The sequence below is a fragment of the Microtus oregoni genome, unplaced genomic scaffold, assembly GCF_018167655.1.
Source record: "Microtus oregoni isolate MIOR12 unplaced genomic scaffold, Mior012 000053F_ref0000044, whole genome shotgun sequence".
Classification (NCBI taxonomy): domain Eukaryota; kingdom Metazoa; phylum Chordata; class Mammalia; order Rodentia; family Cricetidae; genus Microtus; species Microtus oregoni.
In genome coordinates, this window is record NW_024543829.1 from 5,077,501 (window position 1) to 5,096,204 (window position 18,704).

Consider the following 18,704-nt stretch of genomic DNA (forward strand, 5'->3'; position numbering starts at 1 on the left):
AGTTTAAAATTTAGGAAATATCAAGAATTCACAAGTTAAAGCTTTGAAGGTTAATCAAATTTTAGGTCCATTAGAAAAATGTTACACTTAAAGTGGGAACCTTAAGTACTGAAAAGGAGGCATAATCTAGCTCATTCTGTCTCTCATCTCTTTTCCCTCTCTGTCTCTGTCTTTTTTCTCATTTTGAGACAAGAGTGTCATTATGTAGCCCAGGTTGGCCCTGAATTCATCCTCCTTCTTCAGTTTCCTAAGACCTGATATTCTAGGACTACACTACTAAGCCTGGAGAAGAAACTGAGTTGTTCAAGGAAATAAAATAAATTTAAATAAGAACATCCAGCATTATTTGAAACATGGTTAAATTCAAAATAAAATTAAGCCTATTTTTCTTCACAAAACTATTTTTCCATATGTAGTATAAGAGCAAAAGAGTATAGATTTTGAAATTAAATTGACAAGTTGATTCTCAACTGTGACTTACCAACTTTCTTACCTGCTTTAAATCTTGCTCCCTTCACTTCCTTTCAAGTGCCAACATAAAGAAACTAACAGTGTAGGAGCCCATAAAGGGCTTACTGCTACTTTCCTTAAGCCTTTTGTCAATGATAACATCTATGTTTTAAGCTGTACCACAACCTATACTAAGATCTTTAAGGATGGGCACAGATTTGCTTTGCTCATTTATGCCTTGACCCAATCCATACAGGTATCAAAGAAGGGACAATACTGCTACACAAATACCATGAAAACTTGTTGAAAATTCTGGAGTCAAAAGCTACAAATTAGATAGTCAAAGAACAAACAAGAAATACAAGTGATACACTTAGAATGATAGTAAAAGGTGTTGTATGAACAGTCATAAACACAATGACATGGCATGAGTCTCAGGAAAGGTGTTCTGAACACACCCAATGATGCTGTGACTTTTTCTCAGTTATTTGACTACAAAACCATTTCTCTAATTCTCTACTGTTGAGAACACCAAGACCTTTCAACATGAGCAGAATAATTTGTAAAGCTGTACTCTAAAATGATCCAAGGAGAATTATTTTTAATATTTAAAAATTATTTATTTGTTGGGATTATAACATAATTCCATCATACATACACACACATACATACACACACACACACACACACACACACACACACACACACTTTTTCATCCCTCCAAAACATCCCAGGTATGAAGTAGGTGCTTCATTCTTTATTTCTGGTCAAAATGGAGTAGAAGACACAGATTAACTTTCCTGCCTAAGAAGAGCCAAAGAACTGGACTAAACATATCAAGTACGTATTTTTTATGTATAGCAGGATATCAGGTAATAAAGAGCTGATTCCTGAGAAGTGAAAAACAAGGTTGGTATTACATTTATTGTCTAATATCTTGAGGAGTCTTTAAGACTGCTGAGTATAGATGGAAAACCCAGAGTGAGACCAGAGGAATGCATGAGTTGAAAGGAAGGCACTAAGATTCCACAAAGATCAAACACGGTACAGGGCACGAGATACTACTGAAAATGGAAAACAAAGAGCAAAGATGAATAGCTGCAGAGGTTCCCCGTAAGCACTCAGCTGTGCACTATTAGTGCACATCAATGGGCAAGCAAAGCATGGCCAGGCAGACCACCAGAACGAGCATTTGGGGTAGACCGTAGATTAGCACTCTACCAGATTACATCTTAGTCTAAAATGTTCACCCAATATCATTTTTTATTTCTTGCTTGTACCTTTCCTTATGCAGTGATATGTTGCAATTTTCTGAATTTTTCTAAATTGGATAAATCTTGGCAGAAGTCAATTTAAGTATTAAAATGTGTTTTATATCTTGTAAGTAATTTCAATATCTGGATTAAGATTTCTATTATAAAAACGGAAACTTTAAAACATGCTCCTTTTTGCTGAGGAATCATAAAGGGAAAGCTACTCAAGTCTTAAGAGCTTGCCATTTCTTCACATTTTAAGTAGAGAATATGCAGAGTATCATATATAAAATCGTCTTGCTTTGTAATAACAACAGAGTTTCCCAGGGCTAAGAGGGGACTGCAGCACATGCCAGTGTCCTCACTCACACTGAACAGTGCTGGCCACGGAGAATGCATGCAGACACACAGGAAGACAGAAAGCAGCTGCCTCACATATTTTACAACTGAAAAGAACCTGAAAAATAGGCAGTGATAATTAAATCTCTTCATTTTATATAAACAAGAGTCATTCTCGACTTACACAGCAAAGCATAAAGCTCCTGCACACTTTTAGTCTGCTTTCCTGCAGATTCTTGTTCTCTGGACACTTACCACTCAGCTGTCCAATCGCAATTCACAAATTCTCTCCCGGAGTCAAACAATATTCCAGAGAGCCACAGAGACTGTGGGTTTGAATGATTACCAAGCAACCAGAGTAAAGTTCAAAAAAAAGGTTTCTCTTGGCTTTTGAATGCTTCTCAGAGCACATGGAATGTATGTAAAGAAAAGAACTTGATTTTTCTATTGTGACTTTCCAGTGTGAGATTCACTAGGAACTGTGCTCAGGAAATGGAAAGGGCTAAAAGCACGTGTCTGCCTTTATGGACACTCTATAGTAACAATCACAGTCTAGTTGAATGACCTTTGCAGAATGAAATTTTTGCAGGAGGTACAAATGGAATCCCAATTCTATTCACCTTCGTGGCTTATCTGATCATGATCAACGGCTGTCTCTAGACCCGAACTGCCATTTCAGAGTCTGTTAGCGCATGATGTTGGCTAGGTCTCCTAACTCCTCTATGACTTGGTCCCCTTATAAATACAGTAACATCCGACAACATTATAGGATTAGTGATAATTATCAGATGACACATAAATACTCAGCTCCACAAGGACTCACAGTAAATATTCAAAAAACACATTTCAACACCCTTAGTCTTTTCAACTCTATTATCCTCCTGTCATCTGCATTCACTTACCATACCTCGAAGGTATAGCTTTCCTCTAAGATGGTGGTAGAGTAGAAAATATAACATAAGCTATTTTAAATATACATGCCTAATTGACATCAGAATTAACAACCCAGAAAACATTAAATATATCTTCTTTGTTGTCCCCACAGAAATTAGAATTGTAGGGCTAAAAAGATGGCTCAGCTGTTAAGTGTACTGTCTGCTCTTCCGGAGGACTTGATTTCAATTCTCAGCACCCACATCAGGGAACTCACAACCACTTATTCCCCCGCTACAGTGATTTTTAGTTTTAATTCTGAAAAATTAAAAATGGACCTTAAAAAAGACTAGAATTTTAGCCTGTACTTAATTCAATAATTTATCTCTTAATCCCAATCAATATTCTGAGTTTAGAATTGGAAACGTTGTACAATACAATATAGTTATGAAGAAACTGTTTGCAGCAGTGCAAACTATTAAAAAAGCAACAGACCACAAACAACTTACTCTACAGCTTAAAACTGAAAACATGGGTCAAAAACACTTCCTATAGCTCATTGTTTTCCTCAACAGAAACCAAATAAATAAGGGGTAATACCTGGTTTCAGAGAATTGACTCTTCTAGGCTAAATCTATTTACCAAATATAATATACATATTTCTGCATCCTCAATAGGACACATAGGATATTCTCATATTTATTTAAATAATAAAAGGGAGATGACACAGGAGAACCAGATTTGGGGGAGAACAGAATTTGGACAGAAATGTTCCTGTAAGGTTTTTCCAGCTAAAATTACATAGAAGTTATAAGTTTTAAATGCCTATATTCCCCAAATATGGGTGGCTGACAAAGAAACGTTGAAATCCTGGTGTGGGAGAATTCTGTATTCTGTCAATTATGTTTTAAATAGACGCTGGTTGGCCAGTAGCCAGGCAGAAAGCATAGGTGGGACAACCAGACAGAAAGTAGAGGTGAGGCAATGAGAACAAGAGAATTCTGGAAAGAGAAAAGCCCATTCCTCTGCAGTCCTGTCCAGACACCAAAGAAGCAAGATGTGACTACTGCCTCGCTGAAAAAGGTACTGAGCCATGTGGCAAACACATATAATAATAATGGGCTAATATAAGTTATAAGAGTTAATAAGAAGCCCAAGCTAATGGGCCAATCAGTTTATAGTTAATGTACACCTCTGTGTGATTTCTTTGGGACTTAACGATTGCGGGAACCGGGCAGGACAGAAAGCTTCAGTCAACAAATGGCCCCCATAAGAAACTCAGTCAGCATCACCCTGAACCAAAAAGTGAGTGCCAGGTCAGCCTACATTACTGTGCTGGCTAGTTTTGCATCAACCTGACAAAAACAGGAGTCATCAGAGAGGAGGGAACCTCCTCTAAGAAAATGCCTCCATAAGATCTGATTATATTCTTTAAGGACAGTTCTTAGTGATTGATGGGAAGGTCTCAGCCTACTGTGGGTGGAGTCACTCCTGGGCTGGTGGTCCTGGGTTCTATAAGAAAAGCTGAAGGAGTCATGAGGAACAAGACAGTAAGAAGCACTGCTTCATGACCTCTGTATCTGTTCCTGCCTCCAGGTTCCTACCTTATCTGAGTTCTGTCCTGATTTCCTTTAAGAATAGTTATGTGAAAGTATAAATAAACAAACTCTTTGCTCCACAAATCCTCCCCCAGTTGGTCATGGTATTTCAGCAATGGCAGCCCTAAGTAAGACAATTTAACATAGAGATCCTGTCTAAAACAAACACACATACACACGCTCATATAAATTGCTTTAAATTTTAAAGAGTCATGAACAAATCATCAAATTAGTTCCATGCCTTCTAATAACTTAAACACAATTGGACTAAATTAGCAAGTTTAATAGAAGATACGAAACAAAACATATCTTTTCAAAGACTGCATGCAGAGAAATAACCTCGAGAAATGGATTAAACGATGACTGTATCCCCCACCCCAATAAAACACAAGCTGGAACTCCCTGGACTCTAGATTTCAGGGACAGAAAAGAAGGAAGAATTGCTCAGCAAAGGAATCCTGCTTCTCCAGTCACAAAGAGTGTGTGTCCTCAAAGTATCCCCACAGGCATAGAGGCAATTCTATTTAGTTCCAAAATAAAACTTAAAATACTTCATCAACAACAACAATAACACATGAATACACACACACACACACACACACACAGATACATCAAATATGCGCTTGTCTGTACATTAAAAAAATTCCTTGAAAGCAAATCATAGTAAATCAACAGTATGCCCAAGGGAAGAACTTGAGCTCAGGCGCAGGACTGACTTCTGACTTAGTTTTTTCCCACGTGTAATTTTTTTAGTATCTATAATTTTTAATGTGATTATCCAAAACTTTTTGAAAAAAATGTTGTACAAATTTTAAAAAGTGGGTAAGGAGAAAGTATTCCTTTCCACACCCTTCCCAGAGCTCTGAGAATGTAACTCTAGTCATCATGCTCCTCCCTTCCCTGAGGAAGGCTTGTACTTTCTGGGAAATCTTGTACAGCCTTCACATAGGATTTAATGTCTTTTTCCAACTCACTGCCTTTATTTCACTTAAGCCGCATTCATTCTTTACAGCCTCTGAGGGTCAAAACTCATGTAGAAAGTCACAAAAGAAAGAAAACTTAATAAATCAATTCCAGGGTCGAAAAGATGCTTGTCATATAATGAAACCTCCTGAGAAACAAAGACAAGGCAGGCCTCTATCTAAGGCACCCTCTGTCTGGTGCCGAGAGCAAACACGCAGCGCTTCTGATGGAATAATGGATGTGTGTGAATGAGGAGGGTCTTTAAAAGTGGATGTACAGATCCATTTCTTCATTAAACACAGAAGCGCAAGACAAAAGGCTCAGATGGTCAGTGTCAAACAATGCAGGACTTTCATCTTTGAGGTTATGCCAAGAATTTGCTTTAGAAAAAGAAACAGAGATGCCTTCAACACAGTAACTCAACTGTTTAATACTAATGTGAAGTCTTCTAGTAGATATATTAGTTTTAAATTTTGAATGGCTTTGTGTCTTTCTCTTCAATATCCAATACACTGCTTCCTTCCCAAGGGTAAAAGAACAGAATTGGCCTTTATTGCTATGTCACAAACATTTTGGTGGCTCAAGAGAAGTGCTCAGTAAGTACTTAGGAAACAGAGGAGGAGCTTATCTGATTGTATTTCATAACCAAAAATACATTTGAGAAACCTGAATCTAGTCACCTTGTTCAACATGTCTAACACTTGGATCTACTTGCTGTCCCTTACTGAATACTCTGAAAGGAATAAAGTGGATTTCCCTTTAGCCAGTTTTAAAAAACAACTAGGGTTCATAAAATACAAAAGTATGATTTTATTTATATAAAACTCTAGCAAATGTAAGCTAACTTATTTGACAGAAAAAATGACCTTGGGTATAGAGATGGATGAGAAGGGACAGGAAATAGGAATGGCAAAGCAACATAATGAATTTTGGAAGTGATTATCTTGACTAGTGGTAGTTCCTTGAGTATAAACATATGCCCAAACTAAGTTGTAAATTTTTAAGAATATGTGTCACCAGGTGGCGACTGTAACATGAGGGCCTGCTTGTGGGGGTTTCTGTCCTGCCCAGTACCCACAGCTGGCAAGTCCCAAAGAAAATCACACAGAGGTCTCCATAAGATTATAAGCTGATCTTGGTGAGTTCCCAGTAGAACATCCCCATTGTCTCAGTGTGTGGGTGCACCCCTCATGGTCCTGAGTTCCTTGCTCGTGCTCTCTCTCCTTCTGCTCCTGATTTGGACCTTGAGAATTCAGTCCTGTGCTCCAATGTAGGTCTCTATCTCTGTCTCCTTTCATCTCCTGCTGAAGGTTAATATTCAGGAGGATGCCTATATGTTTTTCTTTGGGTTCTCCTTATTTAGCTTCTCTAGGATCACTAATTATAGGCTCAATGTCCTTGGTTTATGTCTAGAAACCAAATATGAGTGAGTACATCCCATGTTCCTCTTTTTGTGTCTGGCTTACCTCACTCAGGTCTGGAAAAGCCTGGGATAAAACCGGACTCTCTGAACATAACGGACAATGAGGACTACTGAGAACTCAAGAACAATGACACTGGGTTTCTGATCCTACTGCACGTACTGGCTTTGTGGGAGCCTAGGCAGTTTGGATGCTCAACTTACTAGACCTGGATGGAGGTGGGGGGTTCCTTGGACTTCCCACAGGACAGGGAACCCTGATTGCTTTTCGGGCTGGGGGGGGGGACTTAATTAGGGGAGGGGGAGGGAAATGGGAGGCGGTGGCTGGGAAGAGACAGAAATCTTTAATAAATAAATAAATTAAAAAAAAAAGATTATAAGCTGATTGACCCATTAGCTCAGGCTTCGTATTAGCTCTTATAACGTATACCAGCCCATTATTCTAGTATATGTTAGCCACATGGCTTGGTACCTTTTTCGGCAGAGTAGGTCACATCTTGCTTCTTCGGTGGTCTGGGCAGGACTGGGGGAAAAGCTTCCTTCTTCCCAGAATACTTCTGTTCTCATTGCCCACCTCTACTTCCTATCTGATTTTAACGCCTATACTTCCTGCCTGGCTACCGACCAATCAGGGTTTATTTAAAACATAATTGACAGAATACAGACAATTCTCCCACACTAGGTAATGACTCACGATTTTAATTCCAGCACTCAGGAGGCAGAGACAAGCAGATCTCTGTGAGTTTAAGGCTAGTCTGGCCTACAGAGTGGGTTCCAGGATAGCCAGGGCTGCTGCGCAGAGAAACCTTGTCTCACCTGCCCCCTTCCCCTCAAAATAATTATGTTGTGTCATATTCTTAAAGAGAATGGCTCGGTGGTTTAGAGTACCTGATGCTCTTCGGGAGGATTTGATTCTCAGCATCCATATAGGGTGGCTCACAACTGTGTCCACCTCCCTGGATTGCCCCTTTCTGGCCTTGAACATCTGCACATATATCTACCAACACAAATATACATAAATAAAAGTAAAATCTTGTTGTATGTTTGTATATGCATGTCCCTGAGTGTATGTATGTACACCATGTACATGGAAGAACCTGAAGGGGTCAGAAGAGGATGCCAGATCCCCCGGAACTGGAGTTATAGGCAATTATGACAAATTAGGTGGGAACCAAACTCAAGTCCTCTACGAGGGACAGTAAATGCTCCCAGCTGCTCACCCATCTCTCCAGGCCTGTGCTGGATAGTTTTATATCAAGTTGGTACAAGCTAGGGTTATCTGAATCTTAATTCAGAAAATGCTTCCATAAGATCCAGCTATAGGACATGTTCTTAATTAGTGATTGGTGGGGGAGGGCCCAACCCACTGTGGGTGGTACCATCCCTGGGCTCATGGTCCTGTGTTCTATTAAAAAGCAGTCTGAGCAAGCCATGGGAAGCTAGCCAGTCAACAGCACCCTTCCATGGCCTCTGTATCAGCTCCTGCCTCCAGGCCCCTGCCCTGATTTCCTCCAGTGATGGACTATAATCTGGAAGTGTAAGCCAAATAAATCCCTTCTATCCCGACTTGCTTTTGTTCATGATGTTTCATCACAGCAATAGAAACTCTTAAGACAAGCACCAAATTGTAATAAATCTTTTAAAAAAGAATATCTAACATATCAAATAAAATTGTAGTTAACAAAATTGTTGCAAGATATATATATATATATATATATATATATATATATATATATATATTATGGGAAAAAATATGAAAAGACAAAGTCATATCAAATTATAAACTACCTAACTCTTTCTTGTATGTTATCTTGGAGATGAAAATGAGGCTGTCACAAGTACTCTACTACTAAGTACAAACTCAGCCCTTGCTTTTAGGTGAAGTAATTTAATAAAGATATCCCCACTTAAACCACAGCACAAGTAATATGTTTGACTCCAAGAAAACAGATTATTAGCTACTCATATTAACCTACATTGAAAGCATAGGAAACCCAGAAACCCCAAAAATTTGATTGTACTTTTTTCAAAATATGGTTAAATGGCAAAGGAGACTAGTAAATTCTTTGAGTAAGTACATGAGAAATTATCTAACAATAGAAAAATGGTACTTTCTTTTATCTTATGTGTATAGGTATTTTATAACTTATTTTATCTTATGTGTACAGGTGCTTTGTCTGCATGCCATGCATGTCTACGTATAAGGTTTATGCCTGGTGCAGTAATTTTTTTGGGAGAGAGTAGCAACAAATATCCCCAAAGCAAGAGAACTCAGTTGAAAAAGAGAACTAACTGAATCCTTCCTTGCAATGTATGGGAAACACCAATAACTGGAGCCCCTACAACCTTTACTAATGCAAATAAATCAGGAAAGGCAGGCTACACATCAGAAAACTTAGTAAAGTGGATCAAAGGCCTTATGATTCTGTACAAAGGTCAGAATTATATGCTATCTCATGGTATTAATGGAGTAAGTTAATATCTGACTCTGAGTTTTTATTATTAAGACCAATTAGAATTCATACTATACACTCTTTCTTTCTTTCTTTCCTTTTTTTTTTTTTTTTTTGAGACAGGGTTTCTCGGTGTAGCCCTGAATATCCTGGAACCCTCTATAGACCAAACTGGCCTTAAATTTACAAGGATCCACCTTCTTCTTTTGTCTATCAAGCACCTGGATTAAATGTATGTGTCACCACCACTCAGAGCCACTGTTGTTCAATTAAATATTTTGGCATCATAAAATCTATTTATATACATTATATAATTTTTTAAACGGTAAAACGATAACTTTTATTTATTTATTTATTTATTTATTTTGGGTTTTCGAGACAGGGTTTCTCTGTGGTTTTGGAGCCTGTCCTGGAACTAGCTCTTGTAGACCAGGCTGGTCTCGAACTCACAGAGATCCGCCTGCCTCTGCCTCCCAAGTGCTGGGATTAAAGGCGTGCGCCACCACCGCCCGGCTTTTTTTTTTTTTTTTTTTTTTAGTTTTTCGAGACAGGGCTTCTCTGTTTCTCTGTAGCATTGGAGCCTGCCTCTGCCTCCCAAATACTGAGATTAAAGGCATGTGCAACCACCACCAGGTGGCTAGCTTTTCTTAGTTTACCTTGTGTGGACATAAAACTAAAGTCTAGTGTTTCTTTAATAATGCCAAAAGTAGAGGCTAGAGAACTGTCTCAGCCATTAACAGTACTGGTTTCTCTTCTGGAAGACCGAGGTTTTAACCCCAGCACCACATGGTAGCTTACAACCTTCTCTTAAAGCCAGTTCCAATTCTCTTCTGGTCTCCACAGCTATTGAATACAAATTTTGCACAGGCTTACACGTGGGCAAAACACTCATACCCATAAAAATAAAATAATTTTTAAAACATTTTTTAATTCTAAAAATTTTTTTTTGCAGTTTTAAGTGTACTGCAATATAGAAAAACATGAAGATGACTATTGTCTACAACTCCTCTGTAACTTCCCATAAGTGGAAAACTGAGGCAAACTATGTCAGCATATTAAATTAAACATTACCACATTAAAAATAAACAACTATGGAATTTTAAAACAAATAATTATTGACATTTTAATGTAGTTTAATTCAAACATTAAATAGGAAAAAGGCAAAAGCAAAATGAAATAGTTGCATTAATTCCATATAACTATCACTGAGATGATATTGTTCATTTGTAATTAACATAAATAAAAAATATCCACACTCACTAAATAAACTGATACTTCATAAAGCTTCATAACATGGAAAAAGCCTTGTGGGGTTTTTATATTGCATAGTCTACCCTCACCAGGTGAAATAAGAGTATCAAATATCTTTAAACTAAAACATGGTTCACTTAAACTACATAAAAAAAAGAACAATCTGTCTCAGTATTTCTTCAATTCATTTATTTTACCCTTACATAATTTTTAAGTCATGCTCAGGACAATGTACAAACTTACAGTGTTAGTAGGATCTTCTTGCAAAATTCGATCATATAGTTGTATAGCATCATCATATCTATTTAAAAAAAGATATATCAAGAACCATTACCTTAAAATGTCATAAATACAGAAATATATTAAATAGAGCTTTATCTTCATTCATAACTGCTATGCAAGTCTTCCTATTTTCATTTTACAGTGACCGTTTGGTTTATTCTTAAGAAAACAAAAATTTATAAAGTATTTACAGAAAAACTTTCTTTAAAAGAAAACCATTAATTTCATCTAAATAGGAAAGTAAGAACTAGTGACTGAGGCTACTTTGATGATGTTGAGAGTTATGTTGCGATTGTGGCATTGGAGTTATAAATAATAGCAGAGGACACAGAAAAGGACGGTGAGAAACTGAGAAAACAGGCAGGCATCATTACATCTGGGAAGCGAAGGGAAAAGGTTTAACAGCAACAGCAGACTTGGGTACTGCAGCCACACTTGCATTAGCAGACTGCATGCGCATGAGCAGCACACACACTCAAGACTCTATGCGGAAAGTGGACAAAGTGTAGAACAGATGAGACACCAATACTCATTTCTATATTTCTAATGAGCAGGAACTCCCCAGGCTGGATTATTTAAAGTGACAAACAACAAGAACATATTCAAAACTCTTGACCATCCAGGTACAGGAAGCACTGAACGACATTCTCACTCCCGTGAGAGTGATGGCACTACCCTACCCTACAATACAAGGTGACAAATCTAAGGGGAATTCTAGTCTACTTTTTGGTTCCAGGGTCCTTATCAAACTGAATAAGGAACAATTTATTCAATATATTCAAATTGTTCCTTATTCAGTTTGATATCCATGATGTTAAACCAAACTCAGTTTTTCCAACCAAAACCTATTATTTTCCATTTTTGTTGTTTTCTTAGGTTGATGACAACTCAGCATAAAGACAGAAAACTAAGTCATTTTTATCTTTTGCCTTTACTTCTAAAATGTTACTGATGGTTAATTTTCTATCTCTTAATTTCTTTCACCCATCCACTATATTCTGCTATAATTTACAGTAATGATAGCCGAAGTAAGAAGCTTAAAACTGTTCTTTTTAGACTATATAGTACATAAAATGCTTTTACAGATAAATCCAAAGGTTGTCTCTTCCCTTAAATAACCTAACGTGTTTCTTCATATCTTCAGTTGACACCTTTTGGCAGGGCATATTAGTGACCCATACGCATAACTGCCTGTTATCTGCAGCTCCAATTCCAGCTGGAAACTCCACTTCACCTTACCCTCAATCCCAATAAACCCTTAACTCTCCTGGATTGCCCCACAAAAGTACTGGACACATTTCAGCAAAGGTTTGAATGCATCCCCACCTGTGCTTTAGTTGAAACAGATCATCTCTTCTCTCCATTTCTAGGCTAAATGTACTGTTCTAAAGGAGTTGTTTCTCTACAAGATTGAAAACTCTTGATCCAAATGATGACCATGTCTTCCATGTACTTTGAGAGCATATGCATGACTATGGGTATGCTTTCCTCAAACCCTAGGAAGCTGGCAATACCCTTATTTTAGAGGAATAAAGCTGAAAATACCTAGTATTCACTGGCCAAGTCCAAAACTAGAACCTGCTGGAACTGGGATTTAAAGTGCGTCCTCCAGCAGAGCATGACCTAATTTCGCTAGTCAGAAGTGGCAAATGGGTTACACTTCGTGTCATGCTGTCTACTAGAAGTACGAGTGTGATTTGTATTGAGAGTACCCTGACATCAGACAGAGCTGAGGAGTGCAAAGCCCTTCTGCATCAATGATGCACGGTAGGTACAGCTGCCATGTCTGCCATGTTTAAGTGAGATTAGGTTGTTCACTACATGCTTACCTTTCCATAGCTTCAAATCGCATGCCCGTTAACCGCTTTACTCTGTGACTACCAGGGAACTGTCTTCTTAACTCCTGAAGACAAAACTGAAAACAAGCGTTAACAAGTGCTATTACATCACAGAAATGTTCTATAAAAAATGTTCTACGTAGGCTCGTCTGTAGCCCCAAGTATCTAGCTTCATTTACTGTTTACTGGTAGAGTGTTCTGTCATTTTCTTTTATATGCATGATGCTAGAGAGCAAGCCCAGAACCTCCTACATGCTAGCCACACATACTACCGCTGAGTTACAACCCCAGCCCTGTCAAAGCAGCATTCAAAAGTTGTTATGGAAAGCATTCAAAACATGCTCTACAGTAAGCCTTAACCATTTACTAATATATAACTCGTAAAGTGAATTAAATATAGGGTAAAATATAAACTAGTTTAAATACTTACCAATGCCAAGTCATCCCGACCATAGTCTAGGGCTGCAATCATCACCTGCTCATATATGATCCAAACTAGAAATATGAGATGGGAAAAAAAACTGAATTTAATATAGAAATTTCTCAAACAGAAATGAATACATTCTTTCAACTATTTTAAAGAATGTTACTTATTACTAAAAATTAGTAATTATAATATTTTTAAACTTAAGAATACATCTTTATAGTATTCAGCAATATAAAACCTTCTGAAGTAAAAAAAAATCAATATTTAACACATACTAAATTTTAAAATTCTCCATGAAAAACATTTTGACCAGACCAGAATACCATTAGGAATATACACTAGCTAAACATTTACCAGCTTTGTGAGCCTCTGAAACCTAAATGCCTGTCCAATGGCTTCAACTACTGTGGTAGTTTAAACAAGACTGTCCTCCACTGTCTCTGGTGCACTTGAGGACTTGATTCCCAGTTATTTAGGGAGGGCCAAGATATGTGGCCTTGCTGGAGAAATCCATCTCTGGGGGCAGGACTTGAACTTTCAAAGCCTCTGCTTCATGACTGTCGTTCAAGACACAGTCTTCAGCTTCCTGCTCCCTCCACCATTATGGACTCTAACCTCCTGGAACCATAACTCCAAAAACACTGTCTTAACTATTCAGTTGCTGTAATAAGACACCATCACCAAAAGCAATTAATTTGGGGTGGAAAAAAATGTTTATTTCCCCTTATGGCTTGAAATCTATCATCCAAGAAAGTCAGGGCAAGAACTCAATCAAAGAACATGGAGCCAGAATCACTGAAGAGGCAATAGAGGAGTGCTGCTTATTGGCTTGCTCCTTGTGGCTTGCTCAGACTGCCTTCCTTTACAAATTGTCCACAGTGAACTGGGCCCTCCAATACACAGCATCCATCAAGAAAATGCACCAAGGGCTGGCCCACAGGCCAATCTGGTGGAGCCATTTTCTCAACTGAGGTCATTCTTCCAACAAGATGCTAGCTGTGCCAAGCTGACATAAAACTATATACCACAGACTCTTAGTTGTCACAGTCATGTTGCTATATCACAGAAACAGACAAGTAACTGAGCAACTACTATTAACAATATAAATCATACTTAAACTAAAGCACCATTAATTAAATTTCCTGAAACAAAGGAGTGATAGAACTAATAATGGGTAAAATATTAATAAAACACATTAACTAGGAAGAATCACAAATAAAACATGCTGGGCTTACACATAATAATTGAAAACTTACTGTCATCTCCAAGCTTAGAAGCATAATCATTAATTAATTCTTCTCCAACTTCCATGATTTGTTCACTATTTCTTGAGTTTTCTTCTCTCCATTTTCTCATTTTATCTCGCATTTCTGAAAAATATATTTAAGTTCTTAACACATACACATATATGAACACACACATGCACACATATATAGGTTTCAAAACATTGACTAAATGAAATCAACTATTTACATAAGGAAATGAACTCTGGAAAAGAACTCTAACTTATAGGCAAATCTGTGATATCTCAATCATCTTTAACCATAATGAACGCCATGCTATGGGTCTTCTACAAAGGCCCTGCATCACTTTAGGCAGCTGTAGGTCTAAACTGGAGGAGTGAGGGGAAATATAGATTACTTTCAGAGTTTTATAAAAGAGTATTTTTTTTAAAAAAAAAGAGCGTACAATCATGTATAGACATCTCAAAATATTCAATATATTTTTGCAATTTACTCATGGATATAAAAATTTTTCAAGACTACCATATTGGGCTATCAGCAACAAAGGGATATTCACATCAAGTTTCCTTAATAGTACACTGTCATGCAGGAAGTAAACAAGAAAATAACACAACTAAGGAAATCTTTGATTGAATTAGTAAATAATATGAAGAGCAGCAGTAAGATCAACATAAACTGATATAAATCAACATAATGAACATAAAACAGGAGAACAACTGTGCAAATCACAACAGGAAATTCTAGAATCAAGAACTCTGCTGTGGTTTAAATGTCTCTCCCAAAGTTCCCAGGTTGGAAATCTGATTCGAATAAATAAGATTGGGGTGGCACCTTTAAGTGGGCTTTAGACTTTAGGGCTCTTTCCTAATGAACGGATCAAAATCAGTAGCAAAGAAATGAGTTGACAGGGCTGTTAGTTATCATAGGGGGCTATTTATGACAGAAGAGCTTCCTGAATTTTTTTTAAAAAAGGAAATCAGTCCCTTAAGTGTTCTATATTCACAAAATTTTGGTCTTCCCCCAGTAGCTGAGAATCAAAATGCCTTTGCCAGGACCATGAGCCAAAAGAAAAAAATACAAATCTGTTTTTGTTTAAAACAAAAATCTCATTAAAAATAAATAAATAAATAAATAAAAATAAAAGTCCAGTCTGGAGTGCTAAGAACTGACTACAATAAAAACAAAACCAAAATTTTCTAAAGAAATTTAATATAATAGTGAAGGCTAAATGTTTATAACACTTCCAATTTTTTTTTTTTTTTTAAATCCTATCACTCAAAGTGGTGATGGGCCTTTAGGAGGTAAACAGTGCCCTCACAACAAGACAGAAGAGGCTGTCTTTCCTCTGCTTTCTGCCGTTAGTTGTCCAATCCTCACTAAACACTGGGTCTGCCGGGACCTATACCTCTGTTTTTAATCTCCAGAAATGTACAGAAACGATGTAGAGTCCACAGACATCCACCCTGGTGTATATGTTATATTGTTATATTGGCCTGAACTAAGCCACATAATTAAGGTTGATTAACTGTCAACTGAGTGCACACATGCTTTCTATTTTAACCTGTATCCAGAGGTCTGAGTGGGAATGCAGCACTCACACTGCTGGGCTTCAGATCTCAACACTGACACTTTCTACCTGTGTGATATTACCTGAGTTAGTGCTGCACTTCACATCTCAACACTGACATTTCTACTTGTGTGATGTCACCTGAGTTAGTCGCTGCACTTCAATGTTCTTATCTACTAAGTGAAGATAAAAAGAATACTTGCATAATTTGGCTACTGTAATGACCATTATTAATTAATTTTATATACTGAACAGGATCTGGCATAACATGGATTTTTTTTTAAAAAAAATGGCTGTTACTAGTATTTCAGCTGTGAATGTTTGTTCAGTTTTTTACACATAATGCTAATTTTCTTATGTTCCCTGATTCAACAAATCTCAAAGCTTCTCCCTAAGCTATTCAATATTCATTTATAGTTGCAAACACTATTATCTCATTCTAATTACAGCATCTCTGGCTTCCTCTTTATTTTGCATTTTGTCAGAAAATTTAAAGTTGAGTCAATAAACTACCACCTCATGGCCAAAATTTGCAGCCAATAATTTTGTAAGCAAAGTTTTATTTCAACCAATGGCTTTTTTTTCTGAGCTGTAATGTTATAGGAACAGGCAATATGAGCCAAAGAATACACAAAGCTGCTATTTACTATCTGCTTCTGCACTGGATGAAAACATGCTGACACCTGGCAACAGGCACTAAGAAGCAGAAAGAGCAAGGGATCTAGTCAGACGGACTAGGACTTAAGTCAGCTCTGCCTCATCAACCTAGAAATGGTGACTTGGGACTTATCATTTAACACTTCTTCCACTTAGGTTATTAAATCACAGGATTACAAGCTTTATAGTCTCTCACCCAACTTAAAGCAAAGCAGAGAGACCACATGTTTGGACAGTGCTATCGTTTGGGCTTTTGTTTTGCTTTTAAGCTGATTTTGATTACTGTGAAGAGGTCATGAACTTGTAAATTCCGCAGGCATTACTATAGTCTTTCATCCAACTTCATACATACATTGCCCCCATTTATGTGGTCTGAGTTTAGGGCTCCAAAAAACCACAGAGAAACCCTGTCTTGAAAAACCAAAAAAAAAAAAAAAAAAAAAAAAAAAAAACCAAAAAACCATTCTACTAAGTGTAAACTACCACAAAATATTTAGTTACCTTTGCTATAAGTAAAATAAGGGAAAACTTATGGCTAGAAACAAATTTTGGGAGTAATCCTTCCTTAAATATACTTTTATTTTGGGCTGTCCCCCAAAGGTGGCATTTTATTCTATACTATATATGTAAGCTACTCACCATGTTCATGTTCATGCTAGGAACATGCTGTGCACTAAGGGTAATTAATATCGATAAAAGAAGATCCAAAGGGGCTAGCCTGGTATCTCTCCCTAAGGACCAGTTCTCATTGTGCTAAGACACCTGGGCCTTGAAAAATGAGGAACCAGCCTGCCTGCTACTGTGTCTTCTGTACAGAACTCCTTCCTTTACCCCTGCACTTCCTTCATGCCGGTGTGAATTCTGGAACACCAATTACACATTCACTTACATGAACCAGCACATACTCTTTAAAAATTACTCAGTCCCACAAAGTCAGTTATAGGACGATGAAAATTGCCATAGGGCCTAAGGGACAGCGTGGGTACTAAATCTGAAGGAAGAGAAGAATTTATTTCAATGTATTGAAACTTCAGCAGAAGTCTCCTTCCAATTATATACTGCAATGCACTAGTGAAGTGTGCAATCAATCTAGTGTGTTCCAGCATTTGAAAGCAAATAGATACAGAGAACCCACCAAAAGGACAGTATGAAAAGTATGAAGTGAACCTAGAAGAGTGCTACCAAGAAAGAGGCACAGGACTGCAGAGAGATGACTCAGCTGGTAAAGTACTTGCTATAGAAGAATACAAACCGTAGTCCGATCCCTAGAACCCTTGCAAAAAGGTGGACATTGCTACACCCTCCCTTAATCTCAGTAATGGGATACAGAAACAGGTAGATAGATACTGGGAGTCAATTGGCCAATCAGTCTAGCTAATGTGTGAGTTCAAGGTGGAGTGGGAAAAGCTGTCTTGAAAAACCGAGAAGAAATCATAGAAAAAATACCTGGCAGAAACTTGTGGCATCTTCAGGCATACCAATACCATACATGCACACATATACAGAAAAATAAAATCTCAAAATCTTGCATAGAGGAGTGATTTGTAATAACATAACATAGATAGATAACATAAAAATATTTGATGGGCACAAGGTCTTCCTAGCACCTTAAAGGAAAAGGAAGGCACAGAAAGCACCTGTAACATCAGTAGACACCGTCTACAAAACAGTCCCTCAATCTACGGCTCAGAGAACATTCCAGAAAAGTGGAGGGAGTGGAAAGACTGAGAGTCAGAGGCCAGGAAGTCGGCTGTAAGACTGTGTTTTCTAGATATGGCACGGAAACCACATCCATAAAATCTCAAAATGTGGTTTCTTATGGGATGAAGGAAAAACGAAAAAAACAGTAACATCAGTAGACAGGGTCCTGTGATGTAGGAAGTAACTTTTGAGCTCGGCTCCCAGAGATTAAAGTTGGAAGCAGGGAGGAGTGAGAGTCAGGAGTGAGACTGTGAGGGAAGAACACTTAGTGAAAGGAAATGCATGTGCTTACTCCTAACACAAGAGCATGGCGAATCAGGCAACTTAGAAAAGACAAGCAGAGTCAGGCCACACAACGGGGACAGGCTGGATGCCACCAGATCCTCTA

The 18,704-nt window shown here is 37.7% G+C and overlaps 1 protein-coding gene across 1 annotated transcript in view; it reads right to left on the minus strand.

Annotated features, from left to right (window-relative positions):
- Positions 1 to 18,704, minus strand: part of Emc2 (ER membrane protein complex subunit 2) — a 33,217-nt gene that overhangs the window by 12,763 nt on the left and 1,750 nt on the right. Inside the window, exons 2-5 of the mRNA XM_041637605.1 lie at positions 14,404 to 14,517; positions 13,151 to 13,215; positions 12,712 to 12,797; positions 10,844 to 10,901 (exon numbers count right to left, since the gene is read on the minus strand). Of these exons, the coding sequence (XP_041493539.1) occupies positions 10,844 to 10,901; positions 12,712 to 12,797; positions 13,151 to 13,215; positions 14,404 to 14,517 (323 nt within the window). The remainder of the gene's footprint in view (positions 1 to 10,843; positions 10,902 to 12,711; positions 12,798 to 13,150; positions 13,216 to 14,403; positions 14,518 to 18,704) is intronic.